Below are 23,693 nucleotides of genomic sequence, written 5' to 3' on the forward strand. Positions count from 1 at the left end.
TGGCTCTTTTTTTCTAAATCAGTCCAGGTGCTTTTTGGCACCTGGTTGAACTCTAAAAAGAAGTTACACAATCAAAACAGTAAAAACACAGTAAAAAATAAAATAAAGTAAAATCACTACAACACTGCAAACAACAGTTAAAAAAAAAAAAAAAACACAAGGAAAACAGTGTAAACATCCATCCATCCATCCATTATCCACCGCTTATCCGGGGCCGGGTCGCGGGGGTAACAGTCTAAGCAGGGATGCCCAGACTTCCCTCTCCCCAGACACCTCCTCCAGCTCTTCCGGGGGGACCCCGAGGCGTTCCCAGGCCAGCCGAGAGACATAGTAAACAACAGTGTAAACAAAAAAACAAAAAAAAAGAAACAGCCCAAACCATCTATTTTTATTGTGAGTCAGTCCCCCCCCCCATTGCACAGGTGGAAGGGGGTGCACTGAGCATGCTCAGATGCCTATGGAAAGAAAAATTTCCATTCTTTCAGCACAGTTGAAAATTTTTCCTATTGAGAAAATGGTTGATTTTTTTATGAATATTTAAAATAAATCATACATCCAGAATGCTCACCACAGACACATCATACTTGCTGGTTTGTTACAGGATGTTGTACTGGGCTGATCGAGGAGCTGAGCCCAAAATCGAGTGTGCCTGGCTGGACGGGCAGAAGAGGAAAGTCCTTGTGTCTGAGCGCCTGGGTTGGCCAACTGGCCTTTCAATAGACTACACCAACGGTGACCGCATCTATTGGTCCGACTCCAAGGAAAGCCGCATTGAGTCTGTTCTGCCCTCAGGAGACGACCGAAGGACCGCCGTTTACATAGGTGAGCATGGAAGGACTTCATACATGATGTATCTATGCATTATGGATGAATAAAGTAGGGCCTTAACTGTTGTTGAAATCCATTGTGAAACCATTGTATACCTTTCCTAGATGTGAGAAACCCTTTCAGCGTGACCGTGTTTGAGGACAGTGTTTACTGGAGTACTCAAGAAAAGGGTGAGGTGTTCAGACAGAACAAGTTTGGTCGTGGTGTGAAGACTAAGTTGCTGACTGCAGGGCCTTGGCTGACCCAGGTCTCTGTGTTCCAGCAGCAGAGATATAACTCCATCAACAGTAAGGAACATACCACCACAGCACATTTTTACACTCAGATGGTTGTGCAGTGTGTCATGTTGTGATAAATAGTGTTCAGGTCATGTTTTTATTTTAATTTGTTAATATTTTTTTCTGCTGGAAAAAACCAACCTAAGGCATAATTGCTTTAGTCATATTTTTTTCAGAATTTAGCAAATGATGCAAAATGGAGCAGCAGTGTTAGGAGAGTAAAATTATGCAGATATCACAATTTGGCCAAAAATATGACTATAACTATGAGGCTAATGATGTGGAAAAATCTTGAAAATACAGAAACATTCTGAACCGTTTACATATTTGTGTTTGCACAGTTGACATTTACACATTTACAGGTTTGAAACGTGACAGTGGAATCTGTAGAACAGGTCCACTAATAACTGCTGAATCTGTTTATGGGTTTCACACATATTAACTTCAGTATGACTCCCTGGATTCTGATTACTTCTGTAGTCACTTCTGATTGGCTCTATCTGTCATGTGAAGTTTGCTCTCAAAAGCTAATCCATCATCTCTCTTTTGCTGATTACTGTCTGAAAGAGCAACTCCTCACCACTTAATGAACACTTACGTTACAAAGACATCAGTTTTTTACAGGTTACATACAAAGAATAAAACATGGAAACAACTCAGGCCCACTAAGCTGTTATGTTGATGTGTCTGCAGTGAAGAATCCATGTAAAGGGACATGTAGCCACCTGTGTTTGCTGCGACCGGGTGGATACACCTGTGCCTGCCCTGAAGGCACCAGCTTTGTACCTGGCAGTAGCACCGACTGTGATGCAGGTATGTTTTATTGCAAAATTCATGAAATGGAATTATACTACAACCTCGCATGATGATAGTATATAATCAACAAAGATCATACCAATAACACACTAGTTTTACTTACAGAGCGGGAAAAACAGTAAATGATATATAAATTTTGTTGAAATATTGTTTCAGGGTTTGACCCAGTGCCCACAATGCCACCACCATGCCAGTGTCAAAATGGAGGCACCTGCTACTTTGACGACAACAAGGCTCTCTGCAAGTGAGAAAACTTACTCATCTGAAATAAAACTTGTGAAATATACATTGTCTTGAAGGAAGAATGGATATAAGAAGTGCTTTTATTTTAATGACAGGTGTCCACCAGAATGGGATGGAATTTACTGCCAAATAAACAAATATAATGTGATCGCATCCTCAGGTATATATGTATATTTTTATTTTATTTTTCCATAAATGTGACATATTAAGACAATAAGAGCACACTTTTTAACTATTTAAAAAATATATATTTTATTGATTTTCCATTTTAATGAACAAATGATCATAAACACAATATAACACTCCAAACAAACAAAAACTTCTAGCCCCCCTCCTCCCACCCTCAATAAGATCTACGATGAATAAAATAAAATATTGATAATAATATCAGTATGTGCATTACATATTTAGCATACACACATTTCAGTGAACATTAATATGCATATAGACACATATATCCAATGCATCATAAGCCCATAATTTGGTCATCCTTTCACAATACTAATACTCTAGCCACTGAACTAATAATAAGCTATTTTGAGGTCATAAAAGTGGGTGCAACAGTCCTTGTCCAGTTCTAGGGATTTACACTTTTAAGCACCTTTTAATTATTAATCAAGGCCTTTTATCCCTTCCTGATTTCCTCTGTGTCTCTTCCTTCTTCTCAGCCGGTATAGCCATCGGGGTGACAATAGCAGTTGTTGCTCTGTTTGTTGGTCTGGTTTATGTTGCCAGGAAAAAGAAAAACCTGCTGGAAAGGCTACGGGATAACTTACCCAGCATGCCCTCCATGCCATCTATGCCCTCCGTGCCCAATCTGTCACAGTTAAGGTGAGAAAAAGGATAGGCAGATGTCCAGATTTATCAAAAAAACTGCAGTTCTTGATTCATGGAGGCTAGACATTAAACTAACTATTGTCTTTGCCTTTAGTGTAGTTGCCTACATATAGTCTCATCTTATACCTAATATTATATATTTTCAGAAATGGTTTGTCTACACCATCATCAACAGCAGAGGCGAACGAAGCAAGGCTTGATACTGAAGCGGTCAGTGCTAAAATATAACACCATAAACTCCTCAGAAAACAAAAGCCTATTTTTACACATGGATATTTTTCAGGTACCATGTATATCTGTGCCCATGTCACTGACGGAGGGGAGCTGCTTTGAGAACCCAGCATACGAAACTGGAGCGCAACCTGTTGTTAACAGTGTGGCAACAACCACATCTATTCCCAATGGAACAAACCAGGTCATTAAACAAATCATTCCTCTTCGCTAGCGCTGTTTATTCTCATACCTTTTACTGCATTCGATCCATACAGGCCCAGAGTTGTCAAGATACATATTTCCCTTCTATATGGATTATAAATGTATTCCATCTAGAGCTGTTGAGACATGTAAAATGAAACTGATCTGTTGAATCTGACTCCATTGTTTCCTTGATTTTCAGAAAAGCATTGATAATCCTTTGTACATGGATGAGCTTCAGGTTGCAGATGAACCTGTCACAAAAGTGAAGGATGGAATGGTTGGTTTCACATTCATCTCCATTTTACTCCATTTCATTTTAAACTATCATGCAAATTTGATGAAAAATGCAAAGATGTGGGAAAGGTCCTGCATTATGGTCTGATTTTAATTGTAAGTTCTTCCTGTGGCTGAGTTTGCTGACATTTGAAATCAGCTCTTAAAGGAGTAATATTTTGGGTTTGAATGCTATGCTTGGGTTGGAATTCTTCATTAATTAAACTCCACAGGCTCATCTTCGACCTTATTTCTGAGTAATGACACCAGAAAGGTCATTTTGAGCGCTGGCCCTTTACATGCACATGCCCCACCCCCTCTAGGTTGTTGACTGTGCTGGTCTTTCCTGTTCAGCCACTTGAGTTTGTTAATACAACCAACAACTTAACATTTTAGGTAATCTGCTCAAAGTTTGGACATATTTTCAGTTTTTACTACAACTGCTGCTGCTGACAAACAATTATGGCGTACTCGGAGAAATGTTCATCGGAAGTCTTGACCTAATATGTGCAAATGTTGTGATGTAACTAGTTATAAAATATGAAAAAATTAAGCAGGAATCAAAATGGGTTGTAGAAATCCACTTGATTTTTGTCAGAATGAATATAAAGATAGCTTTGCAGCACCTGGAGGGTTCAAATTCAAACCTTCTGAACTATTAGGGTCCAAATACACAAATAAATGTACCAAAGACTAATAAAAGTGGGTTTAGCAAATGACCCCTTTAAGTCAATACAACACTTATATCAGTGATTTACTTGTTGAAGACTCCTTCAAGTGGATTTGTTTTCCTTCCATTTTAGGAGGCTTTTGAGAACACAGCAGAGGGCTCAGATATACAGGATGCTGACATCACTTCTGCACAACCAGCTGCTGCCAGCGTGCAGGTAGCCATGGTGACAAAAGTGAAAATGTGAAATGCTCAGTGTGATCACAACAATAACAAAACGAAACAGCGAATAGTTATGCAGAGCATCCTGGACGGCTGTATCAGCACACGTATGAATCTTGTAGGTGTGTGAATGTGGGCGTACATATATATGCTTCGTTCACAACTCTTCATTTTCTTTTTTTCTGTGCAGCTTGAAAACACCGGAGATGATGCGTTCGTGTCCTTCAAGAACCCCTCATACACGGTGAGTTTACAATGATAACAAGGCCAGAGGAGAAAAGGTGGAAGAGGCTGTGTTTAGATCAGGGCTGCCTAACATGTCAGTTGCATTGACAGGTACATCACAAAGGTAGATTGCGTGCCATTCAGAAAAATATATTTTTATTTGCTCATCTATCATCCATCCTGTCTATGGCATTTGCCTTTTGATTGCTGTACAGGCATCCAGTCTGAGAGCTCTTCTAACACGTTGTAATCAAACCTGTGGTAATTTGCATGAACTACTTCGTGTTCCAATTTATATCTACTAATAACTACAAAAAACTAATATTTACATCTACTTATATCTACTACTTCCATGCAGAATGGGAGGAGGACTTTTTTTCACCATGTCATATTCTAAGTGTATTTGTCAGTCTATCATTGATATTCAAAAGAAGGGAAATGTGGAGAAGCACTTTGGAAACTTTCATAAAATCACCACACCCTCTGAAAAGCTGAGAGAGAAATGTAAGGAAACTAAAATTGCAGTTAATCGGACGGCAGTCATTTTCCCACATGAAGATTACCAAGTCCACATAGCATTCCATTATGACCGATGATCAAATGGAAGTCCACTTGAGTCTGATTTCAGCAGATAGTGTCCAGAGTACACAGCCTGGTACAGGTCATCAGAGGCAGGTACGGACCAAATGTATTGTGTTGTATTGTGCCATAATGGTTCATGTTGTTATGCAAGATACACCTACTATACTGCATATAGAATGTATACTTAGTATATATAAATAAATATATATTTTTAGTGTAGGTAGATCATTTTAACTCGTTTATTTTAAAAGTAACTCACAAGGTGAAACGTGGTTTAGATGCTTGTTCTGGGTTTAATAACACTCACCAGAAGTACAGTGCAGCATAAATGACATAGAACTTTAAACTTTAAGCATTTTTTTTTTCTTATAATTGGGAAACTACATACCGCTGCTTTAATGGTAATACAGATATTACCCTGCTCTTTTCTGGAGTTCTGTAACATGCTCAGCCTTTTTATTTATACCTTGGCGCACATGCAGGATGGTTTCTGTTTAGTGAAGATATTTTATACTAGTGCGTTGACCCGTGGGGATCCACAGGTTCTTGATGTGGCAGTTTTTATGCTGTTATTTATTCATGCATGCTGTACCGCATTTATCCAGCAGTCACCGCCAAAGTGTTCTGGCCATAGCAATGTGATTATAAGGCTATTGTATTCCAAAATTACTAATATCTCCCATAATATTGGTCCTGTCAACTTGCTGTTTTCGCTACTGTCTTCCTTGACCAAAAATACATAAGTATGCTAAACTGCAGCAGTCAGTTCTTTCTGGGTTTTCTGTGAATCCCCAGACATACACACACACACAGAGGCCACTTGGCTTTTGTAATATAGATTTTGTGGGTGCGATGTTAATTTTTGTGATCTTCCAACAGGAGCAGAGAAATCCACCCTCTGATTCTGAAATCTGAACCTCAGCATCAGAGAATAGACCGGATCATGTTGCGGGAAATTTCACTGGACGATGGAACATCACTGAAATATGTTTAGTCCAAGAAGGAAAACTGTATTTGACCATTAACAGGGTTGACTGTAATCGCAGTGTAACTGCAAGCATTTTTATGTGTAACTTTGATTTAATTCAATTAACTGTATAATTACTAAGGAAGCTTTAATGTAATTTAACATTATTTTGAGTTTTCATGATTGTATTTTTTTATTTAGTTGAATATTAAAATGACATGTATCAATCTGTTATATTTCTTGATGAAAAATGGAATGATTTGAACATATAAACTGAATATTATTTGTGAATGTTAAGTAGTTTTTTTGGTTTGTCAACACTGTCCCTGTAGTGTTAACATTGTTGATGTCTTGTCAACTCCATCAGATTGTTTATATACTTTTTTAAAGAAAAGAATACCTTTTTGTTAATGAGATTGTTGCATTTCAATTTTTTGTATGTTTCTAAATATTGTTCATTAATGAGATTAAATGCACAGTTGAAAAAAAACTAAACTGAACTCTTTATGTATGGGATACTATTTAAAAAATGATGGAAAAGGATTATACTTCGATAAAAGGTGTTTTGTTTGGGGTGCTCTGTGGTTTGGGACGTGTTCACCGATCAGCAATAACATTATAACCATAAACAGGAGAAGGGATAATAATATTGATTAGTTCATTCCAATGGTATCTTTCACTGGGTTATATATATTAGGCATAGGTGAACATTTAGTCCTTGAAGGTGATGTGTTGGAAGCAGCAAAATGAGTAATGTAATGAACTGAGTGACTTTGAACAGGTCCATATTGCAACAGTGAGGGTTGGGTCAGAGCATCCCCATAACTGCAGGTCTTGTTGGGTGTCCCTGGTCTGCAGTGGTTAGTACTGACCATAAATAGACTAAGGAAGGACATCCTAACCTCAGGACCATTGATCATCTGTTTGAGGTGCTGGATAAATAAATCTGATCCATGGCGGTCCACCTCTCTACTTCCAGGACTTTAGGGATCTGCTGCTAAGGTCTTGGTCCAGATACCACACACACCTTCAGAGGTCTGGTGGAATCTAGGCCTCAGGTCAGAGCTGGTTTTGAGAGAAAAGGAGAACCTGCATAATATTAGACAGATGATAATGTTATGGTCCCATAGATGCTCGATTTGTTGAAAAACAAGAAAGAACTCCAAGGCACACCTTAAGAAACATATATTAAAATGCCTTTATGATCACAGCAACAATCTTCCACTCCAAGAGGAAGATCCTTATTGGTGGTAAAATAATGCAAATAATATGGTCGACACATCTGTTCTGTTTGACTTCCTGATGAAGGCTCGATGCAGGAATGTGAAGTATACTTGTTTTTATCAGTCTAACTTGTCCACACTGTGACAACAGGGGCGATTCTAGGACCAGAGATTTAGGGGTGCTGAGCATCCAGAGCACTGGCCAGGCAAGAGAAGTTGCACTGTTTTGTACATTTTAATGCAATTTCAGACCATCGTTCCCACATTTGTGAAAGAAAAGCATAACATTTTTTGGGTATGAGAAACTCTAACTAAACCATCAAATCTGATTAAAGTTATTTAAATGCTGAGCCACAGTAAAAGAGGAATGGATTGGAATCATAAAAGAAATATACCCTAACTAATTTCTGGTGGAAGACAATCCTCCATTTTGATACAGCAGCTGCTCAATGTATTCATCTACAATAGAATGGATTTAAGTCCAGGGGAATATTAGTGTCAGAGCTACCAGATCTACTTCAAAACACTGTCTGCACATGACAATACATGGACTTTACAGGTTCTATCAGTGGAACATTTATAAATCTGTTTATAAATGTACATAAACCGATACATATATATGGAATAACACGTTATCATATACCATCAAAACATCAGCAAACCAGTACTTTTGTCATTCGTTTTCCAATTAATCTGACAAAAATACGTAACATTTAGCACATTTAATCTCTGAGGCAGATCATTTCTAAAAAATTGTAGACCAGAGTATATGTTAAGTGTCTCTATGCTGTATTTTTGTTGTTAAAATATTACGTTTCTACCATGTACTGTATATAGTTTTGACATTTTCTAGCATGTTAAGAATGGACATAAAGTAAACAAGAAAAAAGAAAATTTCAGCAACCTTCAAATATTTTAGGGGTGCTGGGAATCAATTTAGGGGTGCTTCAGTACCCCTAAAAATGGGCTAAAAACGCCCATGTGTGACAATAAAGGCATTTATAATTTTCCCCCTTCGGATTAAACCATCTCATCTGTTTCCCTAGAACCACCTTCCTAGATAAACACATGCACTAATCCCCTTTGTCTTTACACACAACTTGCATACAGCTTACTTAGTGCAAAGGTGCAGTAAGATCTGATCCTGTGAAGTCTGAAGCCTCTCCTCGTGTTATCCACAGGCACCTCGACGGTCACGTCAGATACCGAGGGACTCTGATCTCTTGCGATTGTATCTGATTCAGTGAACTTAGATGAAGTGCTTTGTCATCATCTGTTTAATCATGCAAAGGGCCAGACTGTGATCTCAGGGCAACAGCACCGATTCCACTCCTCTCCTCTCCCCTCGTCTCCCACTGTCACAAATGTCTCAACACGTCATGGTCACGTCTCAAATGGCTCGTAACAACTAGGCCAAACCAGATGAGCAAAGGGCCACAAGAGAAGCATGGACAGAGAGGAAAGAGCAGGTAAATAAGAACAGAGACACCACAGGGGAACATGGAAAGGGAGCTGGGACCGTCTGTTTCTATGTTATGATCCGTGATGATTCATAGGTTGTGTTTTTTATCACTCATCTCCCACAAAGCATCTCTGACCAGCAGCCAAAACCTCTATTGCACACTGGGTAAAGGAGACAGAAGGAGGGGCTGGATTTAAGAGGTAAGTAGAACACATGGAAAACAGCAACAGTAGAATAATGAATCTTTACAGAATGGCCATGAATTCTGTCGCAGCAAGTGTGTTCACTGTTATGTTTAACCCATATAGACCCAAACAGCCGAAAGCATCTACTAATCTAAAATGTTTAATATCTGCTTATCCACTAATCCTATCAATACATGTAAATATTTGGTATAAAATGCAGTTTGTCATCTTTTCATGGTCATCAGATATGACCCATTTGGATGTTGAGAGGCTCTGTAGTTACCGTTGAAACACCGTCATCTTCTACAACATTGATTCCCCAGTAAAACCCATGGAGTTTGATCAATGACCGTGGATGGAGACACTAAGGTTCAGTTAATGACATATTTACCGAAAATATCACTTTTTCCTCAGTTTTCTCTGTTTCTGGTATAATGACCCTCAACTTCAATCTGAGCTTTTTATAAAATTCTGAATGATCAGTGAATTAAATATAAGAAAATACCTGATTTTCACAGAATTTTTTTTAAATACAGAGGATAATATGATAATGAATGGTGATAAATCACTTCAGAAAAGTTAAATTTAGAGGAAAAAAATCATATGGGAACTGGCACAAAAGTCGCACTGGGTCTTTATACATTAAAGTCATGACTATAACCATTCTATTCATACTCAGTTTATGTTTCGACGATTAGACCTATTGTGGTCCACCTAAGTTCCATTTGATTTAAGTCTCACACAGCAAATGAAAAGTGATAAAGCCGGTCATCTTAATAATCACATTTTAAGTTAAGCTGAAGCACACAGGCAACAAGAAAGGCCTATATAATACATTTTTGCTTGAAATAAATCTGCATAATTATGTGTTGCAGTTGTGAGTGTCTCATTATTTGCATTACTGCATGTGTGCAATCATGGATGCAACACGCATTTGTTTTGAAGGAGGGTGGGAAGGAAACCGCTGATATTGATGAATCAAAATGGCACCGGAAATCACAAACCTTCCACACACACCTGCCATAGATGCTCCCATTCAATATGACAACATGTCAGGATCTCTCTCCAAACCTCTGGATTACTCTATGCATTGTACTAACTCTGCCAGTTACCTCTGCTGAGTACAGTTTTTTCCAAACTACATCTCATTAAAATATACTTGCATTCATCAGTGACAGGAACATATTTCTGTGATCAGCATCAGTGCAGAAATTGCTCAGAAGTATGATGACATAATTAACAGTTGTGCAGCCAGGAAATGCCTGTTTTATACATGATTTTTAGTCAGTGTATCATACTCTCTTTACAGTTTGTAAAGTGTAATGATCTTTATTCAGTTTTGTGTTTCTAGTAATTGCATATTTTTTCTCATTTGTGCTTATTTATATTTATAACAGTAGCAACATTGAAAAAAAATGTTTCTTTGAATTATTTTATTGAAGACTGCACTGTCAAATGTTTGTGTTTTTTTTGTGTGATCTATATAAGTCTGGTTTTCCTATTTGTATTGAGAATAAAAATATCTCCAATTTAAATATTACAAATCAAGAAGCAGGGCACCAGTAAAGCCATAGCCACTGACTTTGTATTTTTGGAGATAATTCCAGTGTAAGTCAATGGGGGCCAGAGCTTTAAAAAGTAAAAGTTTTGGCTTCTTACATTAAATAATTGTCTTTATTGGAAACAGCCCGATGCAACAGTTTTTTCAGATACATTTTTTTTTATTTTTTTATGGAATGTCCTTTGCAGTGGATAGTGTTTTTGTTTTATTTTTTAAGTACAGCTATCAAACCCTTGGCCCCTATATTGGACAAAAATGCATTGCTAAGTCTCAGCAGGTTAAGACATTCCTTGGTTTAATTTTTTGAGGTTCTGAGTTCCTGGCTTCTTGGTTGAACCAAAATTAATGAGTGCCCCATTTCTAATGGCTGTTCAGTCTCATTAGCAAAGAAATTATGGTACAGGGTGTCCATAGTTTCTTTACAATTTAACACATTTATTAGAGCAAATGAATAGACAAATCTGTGGAAATTATTACAAAATGAAAAGTAGATTTTGAAGGTTTTTTTTGTCTCATTTAATCCACCTCTATATGGACACCATTAGTTGCAGGAAGCACATCAAGACAGTACTGGATTTCTTGCCATGTTAGCTGTGTCATATCCTCATTAATGGTGTCATTAGTGGCTTTTCCCTCGGACATCTGTGCAAAACTTGACCGATATTTACTAAATGTCATAAAAACAGAAGTGCATAATGTTGTTTTTTCCATTAAATCACAAATGCGATGATTTGTTTATTTATTATCGTAAGATGACTTGAGAAATCATTCCATAACATGGCGATGGACATAAATATTGTGCTGATTTACAGATATATTCATTATTATTGTATACTCCCCCTCTATCTCATACTAAATTAAAAAATGATTCAGTTTCCTGATGTGTTCACACATACCATGGCATGTTTCTTTTAAAACTCTTCTTCTATGCTTGTTGTAACATTCATCAACATAATTTTTTCTAATTCACGTGACTCTAGTTGTTCCTTTGCAGTTTTGTGTGATATACCAATTTTGCTACGCTTGAAAAACCACCTCTTGCCAGCGCAAAAACTTTTCATCGAAAAACAAGAATTTTGGCGAAATTGTTGTCTTTCCATTAGGCAAATTTTTATGCACAAGTTATATACATGCAATTTGAGGGTCAATGGAAAAGCGACTAATGGCATCAGTGATCTTTTGCATCAGGCCCTTGATGTGTTGTATCTTTGCCCGATATGCAGTATCTTTAACATAACCCCAGGTGTCCAGAGAATTGGGCCATCCCTTCCAATCTGGTCTGGAAATGTTTGATTTAGGGTTAGGGTTACCCAACATGCAGACCTCAGTGTGGTGGTGCACCATCTACCTGGAAAATGGTGGTTGGTTGAAGGTCATCCAGTTGTGGTGACACATATTCAGTCAAAAGGTCAAGGTCAACATTTGCAGTAATGCAATGATTCGATTGCACATGATCCCACAATGTGATTAACCCTTTAACCCCTGATGTGTCTGTGGTGAGCGTTCTGAACGTATGAATTATTTTAAATATTCATGAAAATTCATCTGTTTGCTCAATAGGAAAAATTTCAAAACATGCTGATAGAATAGACCTTGTAAGCATGCTCAGTGCACCCCCTGCTGCCTGTGTAATAAGGGGCAAAACAGAGCAGTGAGTGAGACCTACTCGCCATAATAATATTAGACGATTAGGGCGTTTTTGTTTTTTTTTCTTTTTTTTATTGTTGTTTTTATTTTTACTGTTGTTTGCAGTGTTGTCGTGATTTTCCTTTTTTTTTTTTTTTTTTTTTTTTTTAACCATGATTTTACAAAGTTTTTACTCGGTAGCTGCTTTTTAGAGTTCAACCAGGTGCCACAAAACAGCTGGACTGATTTAGAAAAAAAGAGCCCCAAAACAAAAATTACTGGGTCAAAATCCAAATACTTGTTGTTCAGTGTGTTACAGTTCATGTTCAACATCCTACATCTGTTTTAGAGGGTACACACATACGTCACTTCCCCCCGGGCCACGCCCCTCTAAGTCAGACTGAGTGTCAAAAACCAACCTGCTCAACATGACAGAGTATAGCAGTAAACACAGCGAGACCGGGAAAGTGGGAAATATGAAATTAAATGAAGGACAATTGGACTGGACATGGATCCGTATGAGCTACCAAAGAACAAGTGGTCCACGAACATCGACATGTGGACAGAAATTGCGTATCCTGACATCCAGGGTGAAGGGGATCATCACTATTTTTACCTGAAACAAATATACATGGTTTCATCATTACTGACAACCAGGGTCCAAAACACAGAACCAGCTGATCCAAAGTGCATTTACAGTAGACCATGTACTGACCCCAGTGAATATATGCATGATCTACTGGTACTGAGGAGATTTAAGTCTAGTTCAGATCAAGTACTTTATACAACACAGATACTACTGCTTTGTACGAGCAGGGTACGACTGTATTCTTGTAAATTATGATACTTTTCCCGCCTGTTTTTAAATTACGACATTATTCTTGTAATATTATGGCTTTATTGTCAGAATATGAGGACTTTAATCTCATAAACGAATGACATTTTTATGAGGGTTTTTTTTTAGAACTACGACTTTATTCTCATAACATTGTGATTCTTTTTGTATTCGACTTTATTATCATAAAATTACAGGTTTTATATGTATATTTTATGACTTTACACTCCTAGTAACAAGTATTTTTATTTTCTCATGTGGCCCTAATACTCCGTCGTAGCTTTATTGTCCAGTACCCCCGCTTTTTAAACCTGTTCATACAATCGCACAACAGTTCTTCCCCATTTTTTTTTTTTTTTTTTTTATTATTAAATATTGTTCTTAAGTTTAGACAGTATTGAAGCCAATGCTGCTACTCTACTCCCTCTTTCTGCCACTCAGTGGGCGGAACTGCGGTGACTTCCACTAGCGGTGACGTCACATGCATACCCTCTATAGAGGGTGACGTCACCGCTAGCAGAAGTCACTGCGGTTACGCCCACTGAGTGGCAGAAAGAGGGAGATGAGTAGTGGCTTTGGCTTGAATACTGTGAAAACTTTAGAACAATCTAAAAAATGGGGAAGAGCTGTTGTGCCATTGATTGCACAAATAGGTTTAAAAAGCACTCGGAGCTATCGTTTTAGCGGCTACCTAAAGCCAAAGACAGAAGAAGCAGATGGATCGCTGCAATTTGTAGAAATAACTGGAATCCAGGCAACGAAACCTGGATTTGTGGTTGCCATTTCGTGTCAGGTAACATTAATTTATGCTGTATTCTTGTGTAAAATCATACCTTAAATTACATATCGTTTTGGCTAACGTTACTTCTTAGTAAAGCTCTTAATGTTAGCATCTGTCATTTAGTTCTATATTTCAGAACTGAAACGTTTTTGTCTTCAATTGTGTGATTATGAACTTTGTGCTCTACATGATTTGTAAACTAGCTTAAACTGAGGCTAACCTAGTTTTCCAAATAAGGGGGTACTCTAGCACAAAGCTGTTGTAGCTGTGTTGTGTCAAGTATTTGATGTTAACTCTACTTAAATCTCCACAGTACCAGTAGATCATCCACTCACTTGGGTCAGTACTAAGGGTTCAACTCCAGTGAATCAGTAGTGAACTGTGAGCACTACTGCTGGGCCTTTACCTTGGAAATCACCGCCAAGAAAATAGGTCTGCACTGACAGAAAACCTCAAAAACAATAGTATGTTGAATTGAAAGCACTCACCAGCTGTAATCCTCTAATTAACGATGACGAGGATGTCAACAACTCTTTGTCTTTTGTATGCTTTCAGCCTTTGCGTTGTGTATTTTCCCGGCGATGAAATCAGGTTCATATAAATGTCAGGATACGTGATTTCCGGCCACATATCAATGTTTGTAGACCACTTGTTTGGTAGCTTGTATGGATCCGTGTCCAGTCCAACTGTCTTTAATTTCATGTTATATTCCACATTTTTCTGGGTCTCGCTGTAATTACTGCTATGCTCCGCCATGTTGAGCCAGTTTGTTTTTGCCACTAGTCTGACTTAGAGGGGCGTGGCCCAGGGGGAAAGTGACGTATGTGCATTCCCTCTATTAATGTAAATTCAGAGTGCCTTATTTAGGAAAAACCTGTAAAAGTTAAATTCCTCTGTCTTTTTTTTTTTTTTTTTTTTTTTTTTTTTTTTTTTTTTTTTAATTAATCCACCCTGTACGGACACAAACTCACAGCAGCCTGATTAACATATCTCATCAATTGCTTTTGTTAGAAATCTTTTAAACTGTAAAGACACTTTGTGGACACCCTATGTATTTATATTTTAAGAGAGGCGGTTATTTTTATTTATTTATTTATTTTTATTTATTTATTTTTTCAAATGAACGCACCTGCGACTGGTGGAGGCTGAAGTTTACGCCGAGCATTTGAACGCAACACGCAGGGAGCTGACGGAGTGAGGGAGAGGCGGTCTGAGATGAGTGACAGCGGGGGAAGGGGAGGCTCGCGGAGCGGTAGATTGGACGGAGCAGAGGAATAAAACCTAACGTGTGCTTGTCAGCGAGTGGCAGAGTGACAGACAAAGACGGACGGAGGGAGGAAACACACACACACAAAGGAGGCAGACGGATAGACGGACGGATAGACGGACTCCTGTTGAAACGGCAGAGGCAGAAAAGACGGACGCACGCGCCAGCTGAGGCTCGTGGCAGCCTCCAGCAGCAGGTACAGATGTGTGGGGTTGTGTTTGGACTGAACTCACTGCTCTGTATCAGTGGGAATGTTGAAGAGTCTGACAGAGTGAGTCATGATCTCAGACTGTTAGTTGGTCCTACTTAAATGTTGCACAAATTGTTGCTGTTTAGTAAAATAAATAATGTTTATTTAGTTGTTTTTACACATGGGGGTTTCCAACACCATGTGGATGTGTACCTGGGCTGTTTGCATCACCTGGGACTGATTGCATTATGGTTATACACGCACGTGCATGTATGACCCAATCAAAGTGAGCCAGTCTCTTCCATTCTCCTGATAAATGAAATGGGGAGGAAAGCTGATCAATAGTAACTCAGTGACCCTCAGTGGGAGATGGTGACAGCACCCAGGCCTGTAGAAGAGACCTATTTTATGGTTTTATTTGCTTTCAGGACAAATAGAAGAAGCAGAGATTGTTACTCAGTGAAGGTCATGGCTATACACAGATTTTAGTAAACAAAGACTGAAGGGGAAATGTGGATTGCAATGTAAAAGGAGCAGGAAGGTGTCCAAGTCTTTAACCCTTTCATGCATGAATTATAAGAGTCTTAATCAAGAATTTTTTTTGTGTGTGTTTGAGTGTTTTTATTCCTCTAAGCATTAAAAAAAATAATGCAACTGCAAAAACCTTTATGAACCTATTTTTGATGGAGTTGTAAAAATGTCCACTCAGCTGGATGCCGTGCATTTAATTTTTGAAGCAAAGAAACATATTTACTGATATACTGTGTGAAAAGTATGAAATAAAAACATTTTTAATGCAGCTAATCTGATGTTGTCTCACATTTTAACATACTCTAATACTAGTCATTACTCACTTCATGGAGACATTATGCACAAAAAAAACACAAAACAAAACTGTTGATTGTAGTCTGATAATAATAACAAGCAATTGATTTTCACTCAAACATGTTAGTGCAGATCAGGTTTATCAAGAACAGCAAAGTTACAGTAATGGTATGAATTGCAGGGTATGTGATGATGCATAGGCGTCCACTGTGTTAGCTGATATGGAACGAAAACAATAAAATCCATGAAAATACAAGAGAACAGCTGTAGAATAACTGTCCACTGTAGTGACCACTATGCATGAAAGGGTTAAGTGTTGTTGTTTTTTTTTGTTTTTTTCTGTGTGTTTATTTTATGAAGTGGAACATGTGCTAAAGAGAGTGTGTGTTTTGCAGTTTGTGTCCCCTTTGCACCCTGTTTTTCTGTGCATTTACACACATCATTATGAGCTCAGTGGGACTTTGCGCCACTAGTCAGGAGGCTTTGAAGTCTGGCTCACCACCAGCTAGACTGGCACTCGATCAACTGTCATGTTAAGGTCTTCTCTGCCCCTAAAACCTATTTGGCTGTTAAAATTGAAAAATGTCTAGTGGTGTGCCCCAGAGCACAAATGCAGGGTTCCTTTTCCCAGACACAGAATCAAAGCCAAATTCACACTCCAAACACTCGAGGTACAGGATAGCCTGGTTCTTTATCCCGTTGTGTCTCCGAGTGGGTGTGCTGAAGGTGTTCTGAAGTGATGTTCTTCTTATAAGCCTCTTAAGAGCCGTCTGCCTCCTGACCTCTTCTGCACCGCATTTTATTTCTTTCCAGCATTTTCATCCATGCACTGTTAAAATCCAAAATAAACCTCAAGGTAGCCAGGAAGATTAACATTTGCCCTTCACTTAGGAAATATGCAGTGTGTCCTTGTGTTGAGATTGATTCTGAAATTCCATTAAATAATGAGTAAGTTGAGCAATGTGTTAGCTGATGGAGATTAACTCATAAAGACCCACTGCTACTTTTGAGAAAGTTCCCAAATGATTTTTTTTCTTTATTTTTAACCTCCTATTAAAGTAGCGTATGACGTTCATCACCAGTTTTTCATCAAATCTGTAAAACCTGAGTATCACGAATCTGTTAGTGTTTCTGTGATTATGCACCTGCTTCTTGCTGCTGCAGCTGTGTGGAATTCCAAAAAGGCCAGAGTGATGGTTTGGTTTTGGTTTGGTATGTAAACAAATGGACTGCTTGTGATAGAGTCAACTTCGAAGCTGTTCACCGTGAGGGTAGTGATTCAGACGCATAATCATGGAAAGACTAACAGATTTGTGATACATAGGCTGTCATTCAAGTTTCACAGATTTGATGAAAAATTGGTGACGAACATCATACGCTGCTTTAAGTGATTTATGAACATTTATTCTTATACTAGTGCATTCTAGATGTGGTAGTTTTTATGCTGTTGTGTATTTGCGCATGCTGTGCCACATTTGTCCATTAGTCACCGCCAAAGCATTCTGGCCATAGCAACGTGATTGGAAGGCTATTGTAATCCAAAATTATTAATACCTCCCAAAATATTGGTCCTATCAACTTGCCATTTTCACTGCCGTCTTCCTCGACCAAAAATACTTAAGTATGCTAAACTGCAGCAGTCAACTCTTTCCTGATTTTGTGTGATTCCTAAGACACACACTCATACACACATGCACTCAGAGGCCACTTGGCTTTTATGACATAGCTAGATTATGCTCTGTATTCTGTACTCTTAAGTGAAAATCAGGTATTTTCCAGTATTCATCATGATCATGTAGATGTTCATAAAAGATCAAAATAAGTTGAGGGGTTTTATATCAAAAATGGAAGAAAAAGTGACTTGTTCTGTAAAATATATTATCAACTGAACATAAAAACAAGTGTCTCCATCCACTGTCGTTGATCAAACTCCATGGGTTTTACTGGTGAATCAGTGTTGTAGAAATTGACAGTGTTTCCACGTTCACTACGGAGCCTCTGAACGTCCAAATGGGTCATATCTGTTGACCATGAAAAAATGACAAACTGTATTTTACACCAATATTTACATGCTTTGATAGGATTATTGGATCAACAGTGATTTCACTTTCATCAGTAAATGGCCAGTGGATGTTTGGGTCTTTACAGGTTAATTTGGAATTAGGAAACACAGTATAAATCTATATATTATCCTAATGCCTATGAGAAAACTACAGCAGGCAACTTTTCTTTTTCCCTTTTTGTAACTGGAGTAAAATCTGTTGTATGTCAGATAAGCCATGTGGGTGGCATCAGACTGTAGGTACTGGATGGAACTGTATCCCACTTGAACGCACACAGAGGGGTGGGCAGATGGCGTTATCTGTGTGTTGGCGACCTCGCCCCTCTCTGTCTCCCTCTCGGGACCCGTCCAACAGCAAATGAGTCTGGCAAACAGGTGGCGTGGGTGCATGTTTGTGTGTGAGGAGAGAGCACAGTGACATAAGGTTAAGCCTCTCCAACACAATGTCTGTAGAATAAAGTGTTCGGGGGAAACTTGACTGTATTTTGTGCCTGGTTCAGTTGGACGATGAATAATCTTGTCACCATCCCCAGGCTCTGAATGGCTCTGCAACAAAAAGGCAGAGGTAGGATGATAGTGTCAGGTAAGCCAGTGGGGAAACAATCAACCGATGCGCAAAAGGGACTATGTGAGGTTTTTATTGCCGGCCGTAAATCTCAGTGCTTCATGATCCACCACATCAGAGGCATAAAGAAGGTCCTGAATGCAAATGTTTCCATGATCCGCTATAGCTGCAGGCTCTTTCTCCCTTTTGGATCCTTCTATATTCACTCACACAAACCCTTACATCTCTTCTCTGAAACATTACTGTGAAAACTTCTATTGAATTCAATGCAAAATGCTACAACTTTACTCACAATAGTTTTTATGCATGACTTTTTGCAGTTTGGCCCTCGTCATCATCTGTGTGATTCTCTTCATGTAAGCTTCATCATTTGTGTAATTGTCAGTGGATTGAATTGAAATTTGTATCCAACATCTAATAAACCTTAGGGATAAGTTGGACCTTTAAGTCTTTTAATGAGTCTTTCAAGTAATCAGATGAATGAAACTAAATTACTTTTTTAACCCTTTAAAACCTAGAACTATTAAGTGATTTGTCACCATTTATTATTACATTGTCTACATTGTTTTCAGTGAAAATCAGATATGTTCAGAGTAAATTCAAAAGTTATTATATCAAAACAGACAACTTTTTTCTTTTTCAACAAAATAAAATTTACTGAAAATAAAAACAAGTGTCTACAATCACTGCCATGTGTCAAACAATGGGTTTTATTGGTGAATCAGTATTGCAGAGGATGACAGTGTTTCTGTGTTCTAAACGTCCAAATGGATCATAGCTGATGATAAAATTTTGAGACACTGTGTATAATAATGTATTGATATGATTCATGTTTCAATATATATTAAACATTTTAGATTAGTAGATTATGGAAGAAACTCCATGGATTTAGGGTGTTTTTTTAATATTAAATGCTAGAGTAAAATAGCAGATTTACTTGGTTATGTATGAAATGAAATGAATGATGAAATGAACAGTACTTTCCCTTAAAAATTAAACTGAAATAATCCAGGGGTCTTGGGGAAAACAGACAAAATTTCTTAAAAACCAAGTTTTGAGCTCTTCAGCTGTATTTAATAAGATCTGTGGAGTCTTTTAACAGTCCTTTATGCAGGAGCAAATAACTTCTAGACTGGAAAGAACTATAGTAATACGACATGGAATAAAATTTTCTTTGCAGAAAAGTAAAGACTAGTGAAAAGATTCCCTTTTAAAATGTTTCTTTTGCATCAAAACATGCATATTATGATGATATGATCAAATTTAATTTGTCATAATGTTTTTCAGAAGGATCATACAGATTATGTCATTAAATAAATAAATTAAACCACTCCCCAAACTGCAAAAATTCATCTTAGATCCCCAGCATACAGGGCACTTTGGTTATTTTATAGAGAGCATTGCATCACTGTTGTGTAGGATTAATGTTGCTAGACTAGTGAGTCTATTTCAATCCATATGTGGTGATTATTTAGCATCTGTCAGTTCTACAGTTTGTGTAACATGTCGTTGTTGCTGTTGCTGATGAAATGACAATAGACAGGGAAGAATTGCAATAAATCTCATGCAGCTTCTCAACTCAGATGTTCATTAAATCTGATTTACACGAGATGATTTAGAATTATGTTAGTGTGTACAGACATGTCTGGTTTGTTATGGACTTACATACAGCTGTAACAATGGACTGTGGGCTAGTGGATACTTCCATGTATTGTCAAAATATTGATTCTCATCGAGCAGCAACAAGAAAAAAAAACATCACATACAACAATTTATTTATTTAATTTTTACAAGGTTAAAGAAATTCAGATTCATATTGTGGATTTTAATTTTACCTCAAAAGATCATATGGAGATGTTTTGGCCAGATCCAGCCCTGTTTGTGGAAGTGGTCACCACAGCAACCCCTCCTACTTTTCTAGTGGATAAAAAATTACTTAGTTATACATTGTATAACCATAAACACTCAACAACAACTATTTAATCGAATTCATGTTTATTATTAGGTAATTTGTTTGACAATATATGCATGATTTAGGCAAAAAGTCATTTTTTGACAAATTTTTGCCTAAATCATCAAATACTCAATTTCTGTGTAAGTTTTGTGTGTCAAGAAAAATGAGAAAAAAATACTTAGGAGATTATTTTAGGAAGGTGACAATATTGAACCTTTAAATCATTCTTGGTTTATCATTTGGTCCGTAACTTATCTTACATATAAAGCTAGTTTTTCCTCTGAAATAAATCAAACTTTAGGGCCTGTTTAAACACCCTTAAGCGACTCTTATTAACTACATAAATGTGAAAGGAAAGGCAAATAAATCGAAACCTTATTAATTATTTATTCAATGCAAAACATGTCTTTCCTACTGTTGCAAAATAACTGAACAGATTTAAGATAAACCAAGAAAAACTGACTCAACTTTGCAATGTTATCCATAAAAAAAGAAGAAAAGCTTGATACTTTTTCACCTGCTGAAGGGTTTCACTGATGTGTGTGTTTATAAGAGGTGCCTAAAATGATACAAGAGACTGATTTTGCATTGACATTTGTCTTATTTGACAGGTGTTTTCTTTCAGTCTATAAAATTACATGTGAAAATATTAGCACCCTGGACTGTGTCTTTACATATTCTGTTAATCTCTGCCAAACTAATTAGTCGCGGCTCGGTTTTGTTTGTTGTGCACAAATCTTACTGAGGAACAGACACTTAATCCATTTTCTATCAGTCTATACTGGGTAGAAAAAGTGACTAAATGCTTTTCAGTAGACTGCATCATCTGTGCTGTCATTCACGTCCTCTTCTAATCTAGCTCTACTTTCTAATCTGCTTCATTGTTTTCATTGAAATCCTCGGAGATGCACACAGCCGTCAGCCACAGCCATCTCAAATCAAGGAGGCTAGATAATACCACCATATGGCCAGTGGGAACCTCAAGTATTTAGACGATAGACTGAGTGAGGGAAAAAGAGAGGGAAATAGAGAGACACCGGCATTAAGCTCCTCTCAGCTTCTTGTAATTAGAGAAAGAGAGTCAGATGGAGGGGAGAAGAGATGGAGAGAAAGAAGGTCAGGAACGTGAGCCAAGTGCTGGGAGGAGCGCTGAATGGAAGCAGGGAAACACACGACGGGGGTTTTACTACAACTGTTCGCCTCATTTCTACACACTTTTGATCCAGGTCAGTGGTGGCTTGTCAATAGAGGGTGCTAGGACGCTGCCCCACCTGTCTCGCATGAAGAAGATGATAGGAATCACCTAAAATAACTTTACAAAAACATTGATATTTAAATAAACTAGCTCTACATGATATAGTCACCGAGTACTGTGTATAATTTGCATTCAGGTGTAGTTTAAAAATGTTTTCAGTCATTTAATGAGTAGTCAAGTCACTTGCTTCCTCTATGGGGTGCAAAAATCTGTGCCCAAGGCTCTTCGTTTTCCATTATATACCCTTGTTATAAATGGCATGTGCGCAGTAGACTCCCCCTCCAATACAAGAGATAGGAGAGCCTTGAGGCTAGCCTGGTCAGGTTTGTTGACTTTAGGGATTTGCTTGTCGCATAATTACGTCACATCCGTCTTATCTGTGATTGGTTTACTCGGCGCCTGTTAGTTCTATCTTCATAATTGGTTTCATGCCCCGCAATTCCAGACAGATCTCTCATTGAGAGAGATGGATGACTGGCCAGGCTACCTTGAGGCGCCCAAGTACCACCCACAGGAGTAAACGTCACATTCCAAAAAGAATCAAGACCTTCCTCAGAAATGGAATCGGTGAATAGCTCCATAACTAATATTACTGAGTTGTGACTAAGCAGCTGGATAACTCTGGGGTTAACGCAACTAGCTCCCATGTGGTAGGCAGTATGAGTGTTGTCACTGATATGTTTTGGCCCTTGAATTGATTTTCAATTTCTTCAATGCCATGCAATCTACCTGCACTACTTTCACCCCTGGTTTAAATGCATCAACCATATTATAAATGGAGAAGATGCTTGTCAGGGACATGCCTGACTTTAACATTAGAGTCATAGAAATATTAATATGTAGGAAGGATAGACAGGTGAAATGTACATATGAAAAGTACATGACTGAAAACGCATACTATGTATTTTTAATTTAATTTTAAATTAGTATTTTAAAATAGTGGTACATGTTTCCTAGTAGTAATATGTGGTTATAGTGCAGCTGAACACTGACTTGGATACTGTGCCCCACCAAAAAATAATTTCACCAGCTGCCACTGATCCAGGTTTGTCATTTCTCTCACAGGGGTCAAAACGATACAAAACACGATGTAGTTTGATGATTTCATGAATTAGTGTGGGATCATGGGAGTTGAAGATCTATCTGACACTGGGTTTCTGTCATTTTAAGCCTCAACAGAATGTTGAAAATGTGCTGTATGCATGGCCAAAGATTCATTCATCCATTAATTTTCCAAACCTCTTAATTGACTGGAGGGTTGCAGGGATGCTGGAGCCTATTCCAGGTAACAGGCGAAGGCAGGGAACATTTCACCAGTTCATTGTACTGTAGGCCTGAAATATACACACGAACAACCGTTTACACCTACAGGCGAGTTACAGAGTGACCTATTAACCTACTAAGATGCATGTCTATGGGGAGCAGCATATCTTGCATCTGAGTTGGAAAATCCTCCATTTGGAATATACTGTTTACAGGACATACGTCAAATTCAGTATTTTATCATATTCAGAATAATGATGGTAGTGTGCATGTGATCATAC

At 38.0% G+C, this 23,693-nt stretch overlaps 2 protein-coding genes across 3 annotated transcripts in view; both read left to right on the forward strand.

Moving 5' to 3' along the window:
* Positions 1–6,700, forward strand: part of lrp2b (low density lipoprotein receptor-related protein 2b) — a 68,125-nt gene extending 61,425 nt beyond the window's left edge. Inside the window, 12 exon segments of the mRNA XM_030163024.1 lie at positions 602–822; positions 933–1,115; positions 1,800–1,919; positions 2,079–2,166; positions 2,261–2,325; positions 2,834–2,996; positions 3,149–3,212; positions 3,286–3,417; positions 3,619–3,696; positions 4,496–4,579; positions 4,775–4,828; positions 6,271–6,700. Of these exon segments, the coding sequence (XP_030018884.1) occupies positions 602–822; positions 933–1,115; positions 1,800–1,919; positions 2,079–2,166; positions 2,261–2,325; positions 2,834–2,996; positions 3,149–3,212; positions 3,286–3,417; positions 3,619–3,696; positions 4,496–4,579; positions 4,775–4,828; positions 6,271–6,306 (1,288 nt within the window). The 3' untranslated portion in view covers positions 6,307–6,700.
* Positions 6,701–15,253: 8,553 nt separating this feature from the next.
* LOC115410724 (MAGUK p55 subfamily member 3-like) overlaps positions 15,254–23,693 on the forward strand; it is a 33,744-nt gene continuing 25,304 nt past the window's right edge. For both annotated transcript variants that reach the window (XM_030122497.1, XM_030122498.1), the window contains exon 1: positions 15,254–15,494. The gene's annotated coding sequence lies outside the window, so the exon portion shown is untranslated. The remainder of the gene's footprint in view (positions 15,495–23,693) is intronic.

The sequence above is a fragment of the Sphaeramia orbicularis genome, chromosome 19 (genome assembly GCF_902148855.1).
Source record: "Sphaeramia orbicularis chromosome 19, fSphaOr1.1, whole genome shotgun sequence".
In the NCBI taxonomy this organism is placed as follows: domain Eukaryota; kingdom Metazoa; phylum Chordata; class Actinopteri; order Kurtiformes; family Apogonidae; genus Sphaeramia; species Sphaeramia orbicularis.